Source organism: Cucurbita pepo, chromosome 8 (assembly GCF_057944985.1).
Source record: "Cucurbita pepo subsp. pepo isolate OVF chromosome 8, ASM5794498v1, whole genome shotgun sequence".
NCBI classification, from domain to species: Eukaryota; Viridiplantae; Streptophyta; class Magnoliopsida; order Cucurbitales; family Cucurbitaceae; genus Cucurbita; species Cucurbita pepo.
Genome location: NC_141805.1, coordinates 672,773 through 694,077, shown reverse-complemented (window position 1 = coordinate 694,077; position 21,305 = coordinate 672,773). Strand labels below are relative to the sequence as shown.

Genomic DNA, 21,305 nt, shown 5'->3' with positions numbered 1-21,305 from the left:
ACAGTAAGAAGGCTATCGTCCGGTGTTTGGCTTTGATACCATTTGTAACGACTCAGATCCACTACTAGCAATATATTGTCCTCTTTGGGCTTCCCCTTTTGGGCTTCCCCCAACGGCTTTAAAACGCATCTGCTAGGGGAAAGTTTCCACACCCTTATAAATGGTGGCGTCCTCGTTGGCACTCTTTCCTTCCTCCAATCGATGTGGGACTGTCCCAAAATCTACCCCATTTGGGGCCCAACGTCCTTATTGGCACACCGCCTCGTGTTTACCCCATTCGGGGAATAGCAACAAGGCTGACACATCGTCTGGTGTCTGGCTCTGATACCATTTGTAATGACCCAGATCCACCGCTAGCAGATATTGTTCTCTTTGGGCTTTCCCTTTCGGGCTACCCCTCAAGGCTTTAAAACGCGTCTGCTAGAGAAGGTTTCCACACCGTTATAAATGGTGGTTTGTTCTCCTCCCCAACTAAGGTGGGACATCACGGGAGAAATCTCTTTCATTCCCTCTTCTATTTTCCGACCCATTTAGGTTAGTCTCAAGACCTACGATATAAACGAACATCTCTACTAAAATATTAAAAAATATAATAAAAAAATTGGCATTACTTTAGGACTAATGGGCTCACTCCTAGGCCTGAGCCCACAATTTGAAAGCAACCAAGCCAGCATAGCCCGTATACCGGTCGGCAAGTGGTAGCACAGTCATCGAAGCCATATTCGTTCGCCTTTGCCACTTACAACTGCCCGCTTCAGGTTCGCTCCATTTCTTCCTCCTCCGCTCCATCAAACACCCAACAATCTCTGCAAATTTCTGGTAGTAATTCTCCAAGGTTCTCGTTTCATGCTTCTTGGATCACGAGCGTATCTCCATGGACATTCTCTTTGCTCAGATCCAAGCCGACCTTGGCTCCAACGACGCCCTTCGCCAATCCGGTGCTCTCCTCCAGGCACTGCAACAATCCGCTGCCGGCCGGGATATCTCCGTCATCGCCAAGTCCGCCGTCGAGGAGATCGTAGCCTCCCCTGCTTCTGCCGTCTGTAAGAAGCTCGCATTTGATCTTATTCGCTCTACTCGTCTTACTTCGGATCTTTGGGACATTGTGTGCACTGGCATTCGCACTGATTTCGACTTTCCTGACTCTGATGTCACGGCTGCTGGGGTTTCAATTCTCGCTGCGATCCCTTCCTATCGCCTTGTCAAGCTGATTAGTGACTCCCATAAAGAAATTTCTGCTTTTTTCGATTCTAATAGTGATAATTTGAGGTTCTCGATCACCGAAACTTTGGGGTGTATTCTTGCTAGGGATGACCTTGTCACGCTCTGTGAGAATAATGTTAGTTTGCTCGACAAGGTTTCCAACTGGTGGTCGCGTATTGGGAAAAACATGCTGGATAAGTCGGATGCGGTTTCAAAGGTTGCGTTCGAGTCAGTCGGAAGGTTGTTCCAGGAATTTGATTCGAAGAGAATGAGTAGGTTGGCAGGTGATAAGTTGGTGGATAGTGAAAATTCACTTGCTATTAGGTCCAATTGGATTTCATCAATGGCGGACTTCGTTTGGAAGAAGCGAAATGCATTAATGGCGAGGTCCCTGATTCTGCCTGTGGAGAGCTTTAGGGCCACTGTGTTTCCAATTGTGTATGCAGTGAAGGCTGTGGCTTCTGGGGCAGCTGAAGTCATCAGTAAGCTTTCGAAATCTTCTACTGGCAATGGAACCACTATCGACTCAAGTGCGGAGAGGTTTGTGGGAGTCTCAGATGTAGCAACCCATTTAGCGCCATTTTTAGCTTCGTCGTTGGACCCGGCATTGATTTTTGAGGTAGGGATTAATATGCTGTACTTGGCTGATGTGCCTGGAGGGAAGCCTGAGTGGGCTTCTCAGTCGATCATAGCAATTCTCACGCTCTGGGATAGGCAAGAATTCTCTTCTGCTAGAGAAAGTATTGTTCGGGCAGTTGTTACCAATCTTCACCTCCTTGATCTGCACATGCAGGTATGTGTCTTCATATTCATCTATTCTACTTTTTGTTATGCAACATGTTGTCCTGCATTTTTGTGGCGTGTAACTAAAATTATAATTGCTTCACAAGATCTCATATCTTTGCCTGGACCTTAAAAGTAGGACTGTATCCTGACATATGATGTCTGTTGTTAGTAGGTTTCATTGTTCAAGAGACTACTTCTTATGGTGAGGAACTTGAGAGCAGAATCAGATCGTATGCATGCCTTAGCGTGTATTTGCCGTACGGCTCTCTGTGTCGACCTTTTTGCCAAGGAAAGTGTTCGTAGAGGTCAAAAACCTCTTGCAGGAACTGATATTGCTTCTTTATTTGAAGATGTTAGAATTAGAGACGATCTTAATACTGTTACAAGTAAAGGCATGTTTAGGGAGGAATTGGTTGCTTCATTGGTGGAAAGTTGCTTTCAGTTATCTTTACCTTTGCCCGAACAGAAGAACTCTGGGATGGAAAGCAGAGTTATTGGAGCCTTGGCCTATGGAACTGGTTATGGAGCACTAAACTGGACAGAGCCTGCATTGGAGGTGGTTGAAGTCTGTAGGCCCTGTGTCAAGTGGGATTGTGATGGCCGCACATATGCAATTGATTGTTACTTGAAGTTGCTAGTTAGGCTATGCCATATATATGATACCAGAGGAGGAGTAAAAAGAATCAAGGATGGAGCATCTCAAGATCAAATTTTGAATGAGACAAGGCTGCAAAACTTGCAACGTGAACTTGTGAAAGATTTACGCGAGGTATTTCAATTTGTATATCTTTCTCTGTTCTAATATATTGACCTGCTTTTAATGGTTCTTTGTTGTCAACTTAATAATGTGGCAGGTAAATACCCCAAGAATAACTGCCCGTCTTCTTTGGGCAATTTCAGAGCATATTGATCTTGAAGGCTTGGATCCCCTTCTAGCTGACGACCCTGATGACCCATTAAATATTATCGTTACAAATATCCATAAGGTCTTATCGAACGTAGATTCAGCAGTAGAGACAACAAATAGACTTCAAGATGTGCAGGCGGTGCTTTTGTGTGCTCAGCGATTAGGCTCTCGTCACCCTAGAGCTGGCCAGTTATTGACTAAAGAACTTGAAGAATTCCGAGCTAATGGGTTGGCAGATTCAGTCAACAAACATCAATGCCGTTTAATTCTACAGAGAATTAAGTATGCTTCAAACAATCCAGAAAGCAGGTCAGTATATATTGCCTTGCTTAATATCAACTTTTTTTTGGGTGGTTTTCAGTGCTCACCATAGATGGCCCGCAGTTTTCAAGGAAAATATTTTTACCTCTAACGCTAGTCCTTGCTGAACCACCCAAATAGGCACTAGCACCTTTTCTTCATTTCGGTGAAACAAGCATTCTCTCCCAAACTTGGATTTTTCTGTCATTTCTAATGGGATTAGTAGTTACTACAACTTTCTAGAAAGGACACTTCTATTTAGGTTTGGTTATCTTTTACATTTGAAGCCTGTTGAGTAAGGATAGTAGGCAGCAGAGGCTGGTTGGTTCATGTTAGCTTGTTTTTTATCCATCATCTTTGGAAAGAAGGACTCGAAGTTGGATTTGGGAGTTCACACCGCGAAACTCTTGTTTTTTCTTTTCAGATTTTTTTTCTTCTGTTTTTACTTGAAAAATAAACAAGTGACAAGTTTATTTAATGAAGTCAATTTTTCTTGATTACAGGTGGGCTGGTGTCAGTGAAGCCAGAGGAGATTACCCATTTAGCCATCACAAACTAACCGTGCAGTTCTATGAAGCAGCTGCAGCTCAGGACAGAAAATTGGAAGGTTTGGTTCACAAGGCTATTTTAGAGCTTTGGAGGCCAGACCCTAGTGAATTAACTCTTTTGCTGACAAAAGGAATTGATTCTACTCTTCTCAAGGTTCCTCCAACTGCAATTACTTTGACTGGCAGTAGTGATCCTTGCTATGTTGAAGCATATCATTTAGCAAACTCAAGCGATGGAAGGATTACTCTACATTTGAAGGTTAAAGATGTTTCTTTTCTCATTACTGCTGTTTATTTTGTTTATAGTCCATAATGTATCGGGAAAATACCATCCCCTTAATGAACAAGGGTTCAATAGTAAAGATACAAAAAATAGGATCATTCGGCTGAACCAACATTCTAGCTGCCTACAAACACCATACAAAAGTTACAAGAAGCGTCCCTAATTGTCAGTAATATAAAAGAAAAATGAAGAGCTCTAGAACACGAAGATGTCCCACATGTAGCTATAGAAGCAGAATCACACTCAAAATCTTATGATGCAATACTTTAGTATTTTTGCCAACTCCTTGGTAAGGGCTTTATATATTAGGTAATGAGCCTAATTACTCGAGAATCCTTCTGATATGAACCAAGGCATCTCAATTGGCTTCCAAAAGTGTCAAAAAGAAGAATAATATTATACAATGAAAAAATCCAACTAAATAAGGGAGTCCAATTACAATTGACCTCCGATTGTTTACATTAAGGATGAAGTAATATCTCTAAAAGAAATTTACATCCAATTTTCTTTGAACTCAATTACCAGTATCCCAAGATATAACAGACCATGAAAGCCAAGGAAGAGCTATGCATGAAGACTGGCTTAGCTAAAGAAAGTCAATTACAAATATCCCTTATTTTCTACAATCAAGAATAAAGGAATATCTGAAAAATATTTTCATGCTTCACATCCTTTTACTTTCTGTTGAATATTTATTTGGTTATCTTCTGGGTGACGTGTGAGTGTGTATCATGTTGCAGGTTCTAAATTTAACTGAGCTTGAACTAAATCGCGTGGATATCCGAGTTGGGTTGTCTGGAGCATTATATTTCATGGATGGTTCTCCTCAAGCAGTGAGACAGCTGCGTCATCTTGTGTCACAGGTACCCATTTGTAATGTATCATTTTTCTTTTCTTTGGTTATACCTTCCGTTATTTTTAGTGGTTAGTATGTTGGACAGCAACTTTACGTTACGTGACAGAAAAAATACGGCAGCTATTTTCATTTTAAATTACTTCCGACTGTGATTGTTTAGAAGCCTATTGTAGACAAGAATATATAGCTCGATGGAATTATCAATTTAGTGAGTTTGATTGAGTCAACCACTGCCTAGCATTAAGCTTTTGAAATTAATAGATGTGCTCGTTAATGAAGATTTTGTTTCTTTTTAAGAAATATATTGATAAATGTAGCATCAGAGCAAGATAGTTATCTCTAATGATTCATATGTTTTTATTAGAAAAAAACTAGTAATTCAAATGTTGGCCCTTTTCGTTAAACAAATTTTAAAACTTGTGCTCGGAGAATGTTAAGAAACATCTTCAATAATTTATTGGCCATGACCTAATAAATTATTATGCCTTTGGGATCTTATAAGTAACTTCTCACTTGATATTAGAAAATCCTTGTTCACTTGCTATCTCTTTCCTTGTTCCTCAAGGAAAGACTCTCACACCTCTGCTTCCCCCGTTTCCAGGATCCAGTTCTGTGCAGTGTGACAGTTGGTGTTTCACATTTTGAGAGATGTGCCCTCTGGGTTCAAGTCTTGTACTACCCCTTCTACGGAAGCGGTGGGGCTGGAGATTACGACGGTGATTACACAGAAGAAGACTCTAATATTATCAGACAAAAGAGAAGCTTAAGGTCAGAGCTAGGAGAACCTGTGATTTTAAGGTGTCTTCCTTACAAGATCCCGTTGACTGAGCTTCTCTCGCCACATAAAATATCTCCTGTTGAGTTTTTCCGCCTATGGCCCAGCTTACCTGCAATTGTAGAGTATACTGGCACTTATACTTATGAGGGAACTGGCTTCAAGGCTACTGCTGCGCAGCAATATGGAGCATCTCCTTTTTTGAGTGGATTGAAATCTTTGTCCACCAAGCCTTTCCATAGTGTTTGCTCATATATTATTCGAACTTTGGCAGGGTTTCAGGTGAGGTTCTGTGCTCTCTTTTATATGTTTTACTCACTAAGCTCCCTTAAGAAAAAGGGGGGAAAACCCAACTCGGACATTAAGATTGATATAAATGTTATATTCCTGGGAAGTTGAAGCTAATTCGTCTTCAATTTAACTAATAAATTGAGTTCTGTCGATCCATTACTAACTTTTCCTATTTGAATGCTTGTAGCTTTGTTTGGCTGCAAAAACATGGTATGGGGGGTTTGTGGGCATGATGATATTCGGAGCTAGTGAAGTAAGCAGAAACGTCGATCTAGGTGATGAGACAACAACGATGATTTGCAAATTCGTTGTTCGAGCATCTGATGCATCAATTACAAAGGAAATTGAAGCCGATCCTCAAGGATGGCTAGATGACATAGCTGATGGAGGTGTTGAGTACATGCCCGAAGAGGAAGTCAAGGTGGCTGCTGCAGAGAGGCTGAAGATATCAATGGAGCGGATAGCTTTGCTCAAGGCAGCTCAACCTCCACCAAAAACCCCAAAATCAGACGACGATGACGATGACGATGACGATGATGAAGAAGACATGGAAGACAGTGAAGGAGAGAAGAAGAAGAAAGATAGTGAGGAAAACGGTAAGGGACCATCAACGTTGTCGAAATTAAGTGCAGAAGAGGTCGAGCACCTTGCACTTCAAGCTGCAGTCCTTCAGGAATGGCACATGTTATGTAAGGATAGAGCGAACAAAGCTAATTAAGCTGCCTCATTTTTGTTTCCTTAATATGTAGATTCTCTGCCTTCTAGTTTGTTGAGGATTAGCTCATTTGTGTAATTTTGACTGCGAGTGTGCTCTCATTCGGATCCCTCCCACCACCACCACCACCACCACCACCACCACCACCACCCCCGGAAGGACTGCTTGTGTATTGTATCATGTATTTGTTAGTTCTTATATAGTTAGTTTTTTTGAAAGGTTATCAATACGTTTTTAATATGTATATTGTGGATTGATGATGAATTCTCTGGTATCATTTTTATCTTCTTATTTGAAGGAAGGAAAAAAGGAATGTATATGTTATTTACAGTTATGGGTATCCTGTTTCTGCTCTTTTAGTTTGATTTTGGTGACAATGAGTAGCAACTTGTTGAGGTGCAGACACATGGTTGATGGTAGTGACAGTGGAGGAGGAAAAAGAAAGGGAAGCCACATGGATGAGTGCCAAGGTATTTCATTACTTCTTCTCCAAAGTTTTTTACATTATGAATGAAAAGAAAAGAAAAGAAATACTAGTCAACTATCTATAGGGCCAGGCGTTTGGTCATCGTGCATGTTGTTTTTTTATTTTTTATTTTTGGAAGAAATGAGATTTTGCTCCTTTTTCGGTGATTACCAAATTTGGAGTGTGTAGCACATTTGATTCTTATTTTGGTATTGAACTACATAAACGGGTTGAAAACCCATATAAACTACGAGCCAAATAAAGCAAACAATTCCAAAGCAGATCAAAATGACCAAAACAAAACGAGAACTGAGTCACCAAGCAAGAAAAGAAGAAAAATGACTCGAGGTACACCCCGAGTTCATTGTCGGCCACCTATGAGACTCATACCACTGCCTCCTTAGCCTATGCGATCCTAATCTTGCCCAGTTACCTAATTTAAAATATCTTAAATTTTAAACATGTCTAATAAGAACCTAAACGGTAAACATGTCTGATAAGACCATGAACTTTAGCATTTGTGTCTAGATAGTTCGTATATTTTAAATATAGTCTCATAGACCAGCAAACTATATTATACACAAAATTGAAGATTTAAAGCCCGTTAGATATGTTTTCAAGTTTAAAATCCAAATAGACAAAAATTTGAAAATTATATACAATACCAAATAGACACATTCTCAAAAATTGAGAGACTGAAACTTATAATTTAATCGGAAGGAGATGATGAGAGTATCTCCAAAACATACATTAAGAACATTTATTTTACAAAAAAATAAAAAATAAATAAAGAATATGACTGGAGGAAGAAAAAGGTTAATAATAAACCTTGAAAAGAAAATTAAGCTACAAATAATAAGAGAAACTGTGATATCCACAATCTAACAACAAAGCGGCAACTACAACATGTCTGTCTACAACAAATGAACATTACACATAAATTAACAGACACAGGGAAGGAAAACAAAATGCTCTTGTAGTAGGGAGGACAGAAATGTGGTATTTGGATAACAAATGCAACTAAATTTCTGATAGCTAACCATCAAAAGCTTTAAGAACCAGTAGGTTCACAGGCTATCTTTTTCAACAAGAGGGAGAGGACGTATCTGATGTGTTGTCTCTCGAACTCGGAGAAGAAGTCGGTCCTTTCATTTTGATGTCTCCCGTCGGTTGCTGCTGAAGCTGATGTAGCTGATGGTACTGAAAATGTTGCTGCTGCTGCTGCTGCTGCGAGTGGATTTGTAGCTGCTGAAATTGCTGAGCAGTTAACAAAGTGTGCATTGCTTGATTGTTTGGGTAAAATGGTTGGCTAGCTCCAAAGGATGCAAAATTTGACATTGATCCACCATTTGGGATTGCTTGGCCAGTCAATATTTTCAAATGTTGAATTTCCTCTTTCAATGCTTCATTTAGAGCTGTCAAAAGAGAGATGATGCTAATAAAGATGGAGCCCCACAAGAATATTATTGAATCGTCGTCATGACACAATTAAGAACGGTTTCCCTTCAATTCTACCCCTAATTCAAGAAATCTTCTATCATGTCAAGGGGTCGAAATCTAATACTGTATGGTAAATTGTAATGGCCCAAGTTCACCGCTAGCATATTTTATCTTCTTTGAACTTTCCCTTTCAGGCTTCCCCTTAAGGTTCATGTATGCTAGGGAAAGGTTTTTACACCCTTATAAACAATGTTTCGTTCTCCTCCTCAACCGACCGATGTGGGATCTCACATCATTGTTGTTCCCAAATGCAGTAGTTACCAATGTAATGGCTTTTAATTTGTAGAGGCACACAAATTTCTAGCCTCACATGAAGAAAATATAACAACCTATTTGTTTGAGTTCAAAAACATTTATAGGTAGAGGGATTTGGACCTTTGACCTCTTGGTCGAGGGTATATGTCAAACCGGTGAGCAATTCTCACCTTGACGAGAAAACATAACAATCTAAAAGCACGATGTTTGGAAATTAGAGATCAGGCCTCGATCAATCAGTCCCAAAGACAATTTCTACAACAGAGTACCCTCTTAACTGGAACCAGATACCATGTGTTAACCAATATAAAATGTGCAGTGCACATGCCAATTCTAGCAATGTAACATTGCATGCAGGCAGGATCTCTCAAATCATTTCGGTTGTAGAATTATCTATCAAGCATGATCTATTCAGCAAGAGAGAGCTGCGAAATGTTTTCTTTAAGCATATGGTTAATTGCAGCTGATCCATAATATCTACGCAAACAAATAAACAAAATGGTAATTGCTTAATTCTATGAACATTTCTAAACCCCTCGAGTTTCCAATTACTTAATCCTCCAAATATCGACATGCATTACACAATGTTTTCAAGATAGTGACCGACAAGGTAAGGCAAGCACCATGTGCTTGTGCCTCCTACATAGCCGATCCAAGTGCCTTAATTCAACATCTAGACTAGTGTCATATCTTTAATGCAAATGAGGCTTGTGACAATAAGCAAGAAGCTCAATACACTGGTTTAACCGATAATAATAAACTAATTGAGAAGCGCAATAAAAACCAGAAAACCACAGCTCAGCTCCTTTCAGAGAGCTGGTCAACTCAAAGAGAAGCCCAGTCATTAACTATTTCAATATTCACTAGAAGCACAAGTGCAATCTAATATCCAGGTCAAAATGAAACTTGAAGCGATATTCTAATATCGGAAGAACCTTATCTTCCTGCATAAAGGAATCCTTCTTCAGATGTTTATCGATCAATTTCCTACAACCATCTCACTAAACTGTGTCAAGTATCTCATAGGCTGCAAATTTTTATCTCTCTCAACAAAACACATCATATCCTATAATCATTAACAAGTTCTAATCTGACGCTTCATCTAATCAACTTTTCTCTTCTGTATCAACTCTTACAATGTCTCTATAAATCTAATCAACTTTTCTCTTCTGTATCAACTCTTACAACTCTTACAATGTCGCTATGTATTTAAGAAATGTATATAAAATTATCTTCCAACAAGTACCTTCGATAATTACAAAACAGAGAGATTACATAAAAAGCTAAGAGAAGGCAATTATAATGTGCAGTCACCAAAAAAAAAAACAAAGATTACAGAGGTCCTTACCATCTTGCAGGTGAACCTGCTGCTCCATTGTCTGCAACCTCAGCTTAAGTTCACTGTTCTCAGCAGTAAGACCATTGGTGTCTCTCTGATAATAAGGAGGCAATACGTAAAGCAAGATGTTTTATATAAATTCAAATGCAGATAAACCAGAATGCTGGAATGAAAATCATATGAAAACATAAATTACACATCCAAAAATATGATAAACACGATTAATTTTGTGATAACCACCTGTAAGAGGGTTAATTGAGCAGATAATGAGGTTGCCTCTGTTTGCAGAGTCTGAACTTTCCGTTCAAGCTCAGCAATGTACCGCATCTTTCTTTCCTTTGACCTAGCAGCTGACTGTCTATTTGCCCATATCCTATGCAATGCACAACAGAGGAATTATGAACAAATTTGGAGAAGTTGGAGAAAACAGGCTTTAAATGGAGAGGAAGAGGTAGTAAACATGGAAAAAAAAAAAAAAAAAAAGGCTCGAGGCTCTTCAAGCTCTAAGAGAACACACAAACACAGTCCATGTAAATGAACTCAACACCATTTAAATGTAAAATGATGCATCAGAACTCGACACAAATGATTGGGTTCCACTTTCTTAGCCAAAATTCATAAAAAAAAGTCTTGATAGACAAACTATTTTATCTTGATGGAAAATGAAGTAATTTCATCAGAAGATATACTACAAGAACAAAGAACATACACATCCAAGACAAATGATTTGGCTTCTATCTACCAAAATTTAAGATTTTCATTCATTAGAGCGCAATGATGTACAGCATGAGGAGGCCCCAGAGTTTATTCACTAGTTCATAAGTTGCAATGATAATAGTTGCTTACACTAAACTTACTGTAAAAAATTGACCAAATCACTTCATAGCGTCATGCATTTCTTGCAACTAAGATAGAACATCCTACGAAGTTGAAGGATTTATACCTCTTTGCACGTTTGGGGTCAATTAGCGCAAGCTCAGCAAGCTTTGTAGCTGACATAGCTTTCTTGGAATCAGCGGCAGAGACTTCTTCAGACCCTGAGACAAGCATCTCAGGCTTTATGCTTGACAAGCCATCCATGGACTGGCTGTGCTGGTGCCTGACTCTTGGCCTCTCCTTCAAACCAACAGCAGCATCATCCTTAGAAGTTGCAGCTCCAATTCCTGAAGTAGGAGTTGATCTTGCTTCTACAGCAGCGGAAGATGACTCCCCAACTTGCATTGCAGAGGTAGCAGAGGAAGAATTGAATTTATCCATGTCAAGGTACATGGACAACAAATCTTCCTCAGTATCATCAGAAAAGGAAGGCCCATCAGCACCACCAATGACACCAAGGTCACTGTCAAAACAAATATCATCAGGAAGAGTCAGAATCTCGGAATGGGCACGTCGATGACCCATATTTCTCGGCGGGTTATCAGGCATCCGACTAATATCATGGCTGAAACGATTGGAATCACTGGACATTCCACGACCAAATTGACCCGAATCGGAAGAATTAGGACTCGGAGCCATTGGAGGAAGCGACATTGAACACGAAGCAGTCTCGGATTTTCCATTGAAACTACTTGCAGTTGGTGAAAGACTCGAGTAGCGACTCGATGGGGGAAGAAATCCACCAGAATGGCTTTGGGGTTTGTCCTTCTCCATGAACTAAAAACACCCTTGTAAAGCAACTAAACAAATTTTTTCATCAAACAACCACAGCTCTCCACATTCAACCAAAGCTCCAAAATGGGTATTCAAGAAATCAAATCAAATCAAATCAAAAGCCCTCAACTCAAGCAAGCATTAGGAATCAAGTGGTGGAAATGAAGAGGAAGAACACAACAACAACCAAGGCGTAGATTGCAAGAAAACCAAACTACAACAAGAAATCGAAACGGGATGGTAGTAGAGAAACACGCGGCAGAGAATAGAGAGAGAGAGAGAGAGAGAGAGAGAGGCGCAAGAAATGGGGGAAGGGGAAGAAAAAAAATGGGGGAACGATGACTTTTGCAGGGTATGATGAGAGAGAAGGACAGCTGTAGAGAGGGAATCGGGTCCGAATTTACGCAATCCAACAAAATTAAATCAAGGGTTTTAATAATTTTATAACAAAAGGTGGGCTCACACAAGAAAAAGATAATTGTCCTCCTTGCTTTTTTTTTAATAAAATACAAAGCTCACAAATTTTTTATTTTCCAAATAAATATTAAAGTTATCTTCATCCACAAATTTTTTTTTTTTTTTTTTTTTAAAAGGTTTTGGTGTAAGAGCATCCTCCTACTCTTTGACCGAATAATAAAAGCGTATTAAATAAAACGGTTCCTAAAACTTGGATCTCTTATATCTCTTATAATTATAATTGGTTCCTAAAACTTGCGCATATGCCTCTAATGAGATGGTCTATAGCACCACGAAACCAACGAGAAGGTGGCGGCCGACTATGTCATTCTTGGCAGTGGTGATCGCTGACGGGCGGCCGCTTATCGCATAATACTATAATTATATCTAAAGAAAAATCTCTCATTTCACACCTTTTTCTCATTGGAATTCCTTGATTAGAGTTTGCCACAAGATTTTGGACGAAGTGGAACATTTCTCTCTAGTTTTTTGTTAACGTTATTACGTGGAAAAACCTTGTTTTTCTCAAACATTAGAGATGAAACTAGTACTATATATCTGTCTTAAAACCCTGATTTTCTCAAACATTAGAGACGAAACTAGTACTATGTATCTGTCTTTGACCACTCGATTGAATTGCAAACTAACCCGGTAAAAACGAGGAAAAGTATAGGAAGCAAGATAAAATTTTGAGGATCTGTCTCTAACTCAACCCTGATTGATGTACATACATGTGGAGTACATGAATCAGGGTTGAGTTATCCAACCTAGAGCTTCTTCCTCTTTTGGTTCAAGTGCCCTGTTTTTCTACTATGAACATCTTTCTTTTGACCTTCCCTCCACATTTGGAATATTCTCTGAGGCCCAAACTGTTCTATAAAACAACTTTCAAATAGTTCAAAAAAATAAAGATGACAATGTAGAACATATCGACAGAATCATGATCTAATTAATAGATAGTATTTTGAAAGTTCCTAAAAAGTTCTGAGACCAAAATAGAACAAAATGTAAAATTTAGAAACCAAAGTAACTTTAAATCACAAAGTAAAAGGCTTAAGAAATTGCATTGCATTCAAGGGGAGAGGGAATCTGTATCATCTTCAAGATTGTACGGTGTTTCAAGGAAAATGAAATTGCAGCCCCACGTTTGAAAAACTGCCCTAGCTGCTGGCTACCAATAGTACAAGTAATGTTGTTGATAGAAAAGGAGGGAAGAGCCAGACTCAACCCAAATATTCATCAACATCTCGGTCGCGCCTGCTACACTACGCATCACATTTCAACGTTTTATTGCACAGAGATGGTATAAAATGTTGTGAGAAGATAAGAACCTGGGTGAGTTTCCTAATAAGATAGATTAGCTCCATTTCGCTTTTCCTGGGGGGAAAGACGTTATATATTCTGGTAAAAACCTGAGCAAGCTAACGGATAGATCGGAAGGAGATCCACTCGAACAATCTTCCAATCCTTGAACGTTCTGGGATTATGCTCTAACGCTTTGACATTGCAACTTCTTTAGGTTGATGTGATAATTCATCACACCAGAGAAATGACATCAATGGAGGTGGTAAATGCCTTGCAAGTACACTCTTTAATTCCATGATGCTGATGAAAAGGAACTTAGCAAATCCATCAATCTCGATTTCGTATTGCTCATACACAAAGAATGCAGTGAATGCAAACACCAGTCCTACAATGTTATTACCATTAGTTATTGAACTAAGTCAGAAGGAATAAGCACTGCCTGGTGTTATGGAATAAACTTAGTTGTAACTTACCCATGCCTATCAGCAAAGTCAAGGATCGTGAGAGAAACAGCTTGAGGACGTAAAGAAATGTTACGGCCTGTACAATCAGTGAAACGTTTAATTATGTGAAATATACAACACAAAACGGTAAGTAGAACCATTTAGAACCAACTATTCTATTAGCTTAAGATGAATTTGAAGCAGTAAAAAGCTCAAAATTTCGATCGTGCTTAATTATATGATCAAAATTTTGATATTTCTAAGACTTAAAGTATTTGAAAATTCATGTATCTGTTAAACAAAAAATTGAAATAGTTTTATTATGCATAAAATATAAAAGAATGTTGAATAGATTTGGACCAATCACTTGAAGCCCTATTAAACCTATTAAAGACCTTTTAAAATTCAACAACGTATGACATAACCCTGGAAGTTAACGCTATATTTTCCTCTTTTTTTTTCCACACATTATGTATTTCATAAACAACAAAAAGAGATTTGGTTTCTTTGTCACCGTGCCTATTGGGTCTCTTGGTTTGCACTTAAAGAAAATACTGGGACAGTGCACGCAAAACTTCATGAAATACAAAATTTCACAAACAGCGCAGCAGCGTCTTCTACAAACAAAGTACGAGAGTCGAAGTCATACCTTAAAAAAATAATTCCAATCCTCTCCTCGGGCCAATGATCTTGCGTTATGTACACCTCTATTCCACAAGCATGCTATGCCCATGATCGAATCTCTGACTACTGTATCAGATGGTCCAAACATAGTCGCAGATAATTTCTGGACAGGAAACCCATATCTGATGGTAAAATCTCAGCATCAGTTCAACTAAAATTAAAATAGTGATGATTAACAGAAAAAAAAAAAAGGACTCGTCATGATCATGCACTTACACGAGAAAACAATAATCATGGGAAAAACTAATTGCAGAAAAATAAATCAAGGATCCTAGAATTTTGGATGTGAAACATCTCACTTCCACTTCCAGGATAAAGAAAGTAATCATAAAGTCATAAAAGATTAAGAATTGTAATTTCTAGAAGCTCTTCATGAGCATACTTACATGTTTGTTGGTATGAAGCCATATCCATAAAGGACGACAACGATACACAACAGAAGCTGAGCCACCGATGATATAAAAGTTCCTCCACGTAGAAAAAACCAATAAAACAATAGAAACGAAGCAAGAAAACACGTGAATGACTTCTTCTCTTCTCGCCATAACAATATATCGGCAACTGCAGAAAGAATCCAATGTCATTCTCCAAGTACAGATTTACCTTATGTTACGGAGGTAAACCAAATAATGCAGCAATAAGGAAGAACAATTATAAATTTGAAATGGTATACAGATGAATTTCAACATTCATCAGTAAATGAGATTCTTCTCCATAGAGTATTTTCTAGCATAGAAACAAGACTTCTCATCAATAAAATGAAAGGAGTACGAGTACAAGCAAAATAGAAAAGAAAAAAAAAAAAGAAAAAGAACCCATCAATAGAAGAGAAAACCAGACACACAAAGCACCCCAAAATATTACATAAAACAACGATGCGAAAGCTTTCTTCTTTTTTTCCTTTTCTTCTTCTCTTCTCCTCTGTTAGACGTGTAAGAGTATATTAAAACCATACCCTGAAGGACGGATAGAGGAAACTCCCTCCCAAAGAGGAATACTACAAAAAGGCTTTCCAATTTATAACACATGCAATTACAAATGAAATCTGTGATTTGAATTCCACTCACAGGCCAAATATCCGTGTAGTAGCCTAAATAACAAAAGAGAGAATTTTCTAAAACAAAAATAATAACCCACAGGAATTTATTAACAAAAGTGTTCAATACAAGAAACTAAACCTTTATTTGTAGAGGATTTAAAATGACATATAAAGGATATTGTATATCAAGCATGCTCCCAGTCAGTCCCAGTTGAGCCGCTGGGGGTTCTAGTTAACTACATAATGATCAAATTGAATGAGGTGATGTTCATGCATTTATTTTGTCAATTGGCAACAACCATTCAAGTTACATATAAAATACAAAAAATACAATCATCTAGAGAACACAAAGTCGATAAGTTGAAATCAGGAAATTCAACTTAATGACGATTGAAGTAGTCTAAGCATTATTAATATAGAAAATGATGCTAAATACATTAAATGAGAAAAAGTTTGAACCTCTTCCACCACCCAGCAGCTTATCGGCTTTTGATTCTTCGGTAAATTCAGTGAGACTTGCAAGAGATAATTCTTTGCGCAAATGTGAAAATGATTCAATGGTTAGTGTGATGCCTTCCTGTAAAGAAAAAGAAATGGAGAACAAAAAGTTGTAACTGTACTGCTATCAGTGCTTCAAACAAAGGGGCGACTGTTCCAATCAAACAGAAGTTGCAGAAGATTTGTAAGCTGCATCATCTACGTTAGCTTCTCTAACAAATCCAAAAATTCAGCTAGTACCTAGCTCCATAATGCAATTGTCACCACCTTATTTGGGAAGATACCATGAAAGTGGCTTTCGGGTGTCAGAAAAGTTCAAGAGGAAAATAAAAGCATGAATTCCATGAACTACATGTCCAGAAGTAGCAGCACTTTGAAAAGCACCCAGGCAAAAGGCACCCTGCTCCTTATGAAACACGCCTCAGTGCTTGAAGCCGGATTTTAAGTTTTTAAAATTTTATTATTTTAAATTTTATTAGGAAGAAAATAAGAAAGCCACATTAGATATTGGGGCCTCTCTCCCTACTCCCTAATAAAAGCTCTAATTTCTTAAACTTTCAATAATCTTATTATTCATAAACATGTCATTGTCGTGTTTATACCCTAGATTTTTAAATATAACGTGTTAAAGTGTCCCATGTCGTATCCGTGTTTCGTATTTATATTCGTGCTCCTAAGCCTTTTACCTTTATGAAAATTCTAACTTTCTATAAGATATTAACAGTAAGAGAGGCTAAGGCATGCACTCTTGTCAATAAGATTGAGAATCCAAGATGAGTTTCTTTTAGCCAGTTAATCCTTTATTCTCTAGAAACAACAATAATAGCCTGTCTGTTTCAAGGAACATGATATGGGCTTTTTGCATGGATGATCACTATCCATGTTTGTTAAACGGATTTTAATTTTGTAACACCTGGATGTCAATTTTCCCTGGGTTAAAGTATTCTGCTGAGCTTTGATTTTTATCACCCCTTTGGAGGACGGGAACCATCTTTAACTTTCTCTACCACTGAATTGCACAAAGGATAAAGCTTCGGTATACTCCCTTGAGGGAGACCCAAATACAACAGGGGAGTTGGTAAACCTCATAACCCCCAAAGGTCGCCCAAGACAATTTAAAATTCAAGTTCTTCATTTACAACCAAATCCTTTTTTCCAAAGGACTAAACCAAAAAATCCCAATCAGCATAATCATATGTATCCTGTCTTAAGTATCAATAAATTAATCAAAGATAGGATAGTAAACAAAGACAAGTGAGAAAAACAGGAGACAATTTTCCAGAAAACAATTTAAATAAAAATATTGAGTGGAAGAGAAACTGATACATATTTTCATTACAACTTACTTCCATGGAGACTATAGGAGAGTACCCAAGTTGTTTATGTGCAGCAACACAGTTAAAGGTTCTAGTGCACGTGGCTAGCTGAATGTAACGAGCCCAAGTGGAATGATTATATCTACTGAATCCAAACTTTTCATGTATCCATTTCAAAAACAAGAGAACATTCCAAACCATCTTAAAGGGAAGTTTTACGGATGGCCTGCCAGAACACATAGCAAGATAGAATTACAAACGAAAGAGAATGAGAACTAAAAATTATCTAGCCTTAGTATCCTCATCAAATATATGCAAACGCAAGCATAAAAGAATTAGGAAAGGGATCGACAGAACAACAAAGTCTAAAAGTTCATGGACTGTAATTCTGTACCTTCGGTAACCCAAGCCTCCCAAAATGAGAGAGATAAATTCCCAAAACTTCATGGGCTTAAAATTGGTGATGAAAAATGCCTACATAATGATAAAAAGGAAATGCTTTCTTATGAACCCTATCACTAAAATTATTAGAAAAGGCATGTATCAATCTTTTAAACGTGATACCTTTCCAGCCACAGACACCATTCGAAAATCTAGTGCTTCCTCTGCACAGATATGGGCATGGGTCACATTCTCAACAAATGTGAAGTCAGACAGGTTTTCGCCATTCCCTATAATGAACTGAAATGAGAAACTCTGTTACTTCAATAAGAGTAGACAATGTACATCTTGTATAGATCACACTAACAGGCATGCATTCTCAATGCATTAAGTTTACTTTGAGAAAAGAAAACACGAGTTCATCAAGTACTTCAATATTAAAAAGATCCTATAGCTATTCTATTAACTCTATTCCATTTTTTCTCAATTCATTATTTATTCTCAATTAATTATTAGATATATGACCTTTCTACAATGAATTGTATCATGGCACCAATTTCTACTAGGTCTATGGTTCTTATGCTTACGCTCATTTAAATGGTAAAGCACAAATAATCCACAATATTTTATGGATTTTACAGAGGTTTACATGCAGCACTAAAACAAAGCATGGAGTAAAACATAAATAATTTTGCAAACCTTAGCCAAACCAGATTTTGCCTGATTCACCACGAAAGGAACTAGTCGTGTGTCTTCTGGCCCAAAAACATTGCTTGGGCGAAGTGCACATGTTAGAAGTCCATCTATATCGTTGGCAAACAGGATGAGTGCTTCAGCTTGAGCCTTTAGGTCACTCAACATGTCCTCAAACTGTACATAGTACTCACTTGATGAGGAAATGATTAGCAGAAGAGAATGTTAGGGATGTCCAAAATAGATGACTGAGAAATAGTTCAGATAGCAACATACTTTCCGTGGGTATGCCAATGGCTCCTCTCCATTTTGTATATCACGTGAACCATCAAAAATTACATCAGCTGAACTGTTGAATATTAGCCGTCTTACTTTGCAGTCTCGACAAGCATTAATGACATTTTTGGCACCTAAATGAGAAATCAAGATGCTGGCAATTACATCTTTCTTTGAAGTGGGATATGTTCGGAATAACAAGGGTTCTTTCAAATGGTTAACGGCTTTCTATACCTTGAACTATAAACATGTATGAGAGATAAATATCATTTGAATGTGAATCTTCATAGTCCATATAAAACACAACAGAAGAACCACTGAGAGCTGCAAAAGGAAAAAAAATCACTCTGTCATACAAGTAGCTGGTACCTAATTAAGTAATCGACATATTTATGGATAGAAAATAGGCGTCAGAGACGGAAGCAATAACAGTGAAGAATGGCAATAAATGAAAATTTTACAGGAAACCTCCCATCGCTATTGATAGCTGAAATTTTTTCTCCGTCGAAGACATTCCATTTTATTTATTCATTTATTTATTATGATGCAGTTGAGAATTTCCACAAAATTCATAGATAACAGAAGTTTCTCAATCGAACATTATGATTCAACAGAGAGAATATTCCAAACGAAATCCCTTACAAACACAATTGAAAAATTAATAAAAAAAACAAAAGAAAAAGTCATGCGCACCACGAAAGAAACAAGAACCTAGAGTTGCAAGCTTCGTTCGAATCTTAACAACCTTTTAACAAATCAAATAATTCTTCGGACTTCAACAGCAGTTCATGGAAACTGTCTCAACAGTCCGATCATCTTCTGATTCTATCCATCGTTATTTCCAAAAAGATAAAGTTAACTCAAACTCCAAAAAAGCATGTGTACAATAAACCAATCCGAATCCTCTAAAATTCCACGAGCTCCAAAGCCAGGGAAAACATCTCAAAATCTTCGCATTTCAAAGAAAAAAAAAAAATCAAAACCACTTCAATTAGCTCCATCCACTCAAAACCAAATGCAACCAAAGCAACATTTCTCCACGTTTCACAATCAACCAAAGAGAGAGAGAAAGAAACACCTGCAACGATCTGATCCTTATTGCGAACATCGACATGGAAATACGAAGCCCGGCCAGCGACAAGCGCGTCAGAGAGGAGAGAATCCTGCTCAGAGGGATCGAGTTCAAGCGATTCAACAGAATCAGCGATACGAACATTCCACTTGGCGAGTTTCAAGAGGCGGAGAACGAGAGATCGGCCGAGAAATCCACGACCGCCCAACACCACACAGGTCCTGGTATTCAATTCCACAAAGCGATCGTCGACCTCCATTTCCGATCGATAGGAGGAAAGATCAGAGAAAAATAAGAGAATTGAGAATGAGACAGAGAAGAAAATGCATTGAGGTCGTTGTTAGGGTTGGAATTCGACGCTGGAGAGAAGTAGTTGGCGCGGAAATTTCATACCTATAAAAATAAAAAAAATATATATATATTATTTAATTCTACCGGTAGTTCATTTAATTTTTGTTCTCTGTTGGACGGCTATATATATATATATGTCCCCTTAATGTTGTTTTTGGTTCTTTAACTTCAAGCTTTTTCATATTTTGATGCTTTTTAACTTTTAAAACATTGCCTTTATTCTAAAATAAAACAATATTTTGGTCTATATTAACAAAATAATAATCCATCGTCATCACTGTCGTGTTCATCATTCTTCGATCTAGGAAGAGCACCATCACCATCACCATCATCCGTGTTCATCATTCTTCGATCCAGGAGAGTACATATCTCCACGTTGGTGTTCTCCTGACAGACTTTTAAAGCATCCCCTTTAGTCTGAAGTCTTTTATGCTTAAACGATTAGGTAATCGAGTAGTCCTCGTTGCATTACCATTGATAACATTCACCCGTGTTCGTCATTCTTTGATCGAGGAGGAACAAATATCTCCATGCTAATACGCAAAAAGAAACATTTCACATATCTCAATGCAAAAAGGAAATCTCTTATGCTTTTTGTTACTTCATTTGTCAAACTAAGAGATCTTTGTTAGGTTTGCTCTTTCGGGATTTGATACTTCAAATACTCTCTACCTTATTACTTGTTAAGACAGTATACACTTGTACGGGAGGCTTTAAGCAGCGTGTATCATATATGATGTCTCAATCTGTAATTCACAATATCAAAATAGAGTTGTGATTCATATATTATCAATAGTTATGCTCTGCAATCAAGATCAAGAATCATGATTTGACATTCGACAATCAAAACGATAATTCACTGTTAGTTGTGTATGTACAAAACGATAATTCACTGTTGCATAATTGTGTATGTACGT

General features: G+C 37.9%; 3 protein-coding genes across 3 annotated transcripts; 1 reads left to right on the top strand and 2 right to left on the bottom strand.

Annotated features, from left to right (window-relative positions):
- The first annotated feature begins 691 nt into the window (after positions 1–691).
- Positions 692–7,004, top strand: LOC111800424 (protein TPLATE). The gene is made up of 7 exons (XM_023684110.2): positions 692–1,996; positions 2,162–2,758; positions 2,844–3,205; positions 3,700–4,003; positions 4,768–4,890; positions 5,485–5,940; positions 6,137–7,004. Exons 1-7 carry the CDS (start codon positions 875–877, stop codon positions 6,665–6,667), a joined length of 3,495 nt encoding a protein of 1,164 aa, XP_023539878.2. The 5' UTR covers positions 692–874; the 3' UTR covers positions 6,668–7,004.
- A 926-nt stretch (positions 7,005–7,930) lies between these two features.
- LOC111800576 (putative transcription factor PosF21) lies at positions 7,931–12,265 on the bottom strand. The gene is made up of 4 exons (XM_023684330.2): positions 11,168–12,265; positions 10,465–10,597; positions 10,234–10,318; positions 7,931–8,545 (listed from the first exon to the last, which is right to left on the bottom strand). Exons 1-4 carry the CDS (start codon positions 11,872–11,874, stop codon positions 8,214–8,216), a joined length of 1,257 nt encoding a protein of 418 aa, XP_023540098.2. The 5' UTR covers positions 11,875–12,265; the 3' UTR covers positions 7,931–8,213.
- A 1,118-nt stretch (positions 12,266–13,383) lies between these two features.
- On the bottom strand, positions 13,384–20,435 carry LOC111801021 (3-beta hydroxysteroid dehydrogenase/isomerase family protein). Its single transcript, XM_023684977.2, has 12 exons — positions 20,044–20,435; positions 19,200–19,289; positions 18,966–19,099; positions 18,696–18,866; positions 18,180–18,296; positions 18,010–18,089; positions 17,646–17,841; positions 16,261–16,378; positions 15,149–15,323; positions 14,728–14,884; positions 14,109–14,175; positions 13,384–14,020 (listed from the first exon to the last, which is right to left on the bottom strand). The coding sequence occupies exons 1-12, from the start codon at positions 20,294–20,296 to the stop codon at positions 13,821–13,823; spliced, it is 1,758 nt and encodes a 585-aa protein (XP_023540745.2). The 5' UTR covers positions 20,297–20,435; the 3' UTR covers positions 13,384–13,820.
- Positions 20,436–21,305: the final 870 nt, after the last annotated feature.

Bases quoted from the DNA above. Each gene is read 5' to 3' on its own strand.
- LOC111800424 (XM_023684110.2), top strand. From the start codon at position 875: ATGGACATTCTCTTTGCTCAGATCCAAGCCGACCTTGGCTCCAACGAC. The intron at 1,997-2,161 runs GTATGTGTCTTC...TGTTGTTAGTAG, and splicing joins TCCTTGATCTGCACATGCAG to GTTTCATTGTTCAAGAGACT. The intron at 4,004-4,767 runs GTTAAAGATGTT...ATCATGTTGCAG, and splicing joins GGATTACTCTACATTTGAAG to GTTCTAAATTTAACTGAGCT.
- LOC111800576 (XM_023684330.2), bottom strand. From the start codon at position 11,874: ATGGAGAAGGACAAACCCCAAAGCCATTCTGGTGGATTTCTTCCCCCA. The intron at 10,598-11,167 runs GTATAAATCCTT...TGCATTGCATAG, and splicing joins GACCCCAAACGTGCAAAGAG to GATATGGGCAAATAGACAGT. The intron at 10,319-10,464 runs GTGGTTATCACA...CCTTATTATCAG, and splicing joins CTCAATTAACCCTCTTACAG to AGAGACACCAATGGTCTTAC.
- LOC111801021 (XM_023684977.2), bottom strand. From the start codon at position 20,296: ATGGAGGTCGACGATCGCTTTGTGGAATTGAATACCAGGACCTGTGTG. The intron at 18,297-18,695 runs GTTTGCAAAATT...TTCTCATTTCAG, and splicing joins CAAAATCTGGTTTGGCTAAG to TTCATTATAGGGAATGGCGA. The intron at 14,885-15,148 runs GTAAGTATGCTC...TTTTACCATCAG, and splicing joins GGCTTCATACCAACAAACAT to ATATGGGTTTCCTGTCCAGA.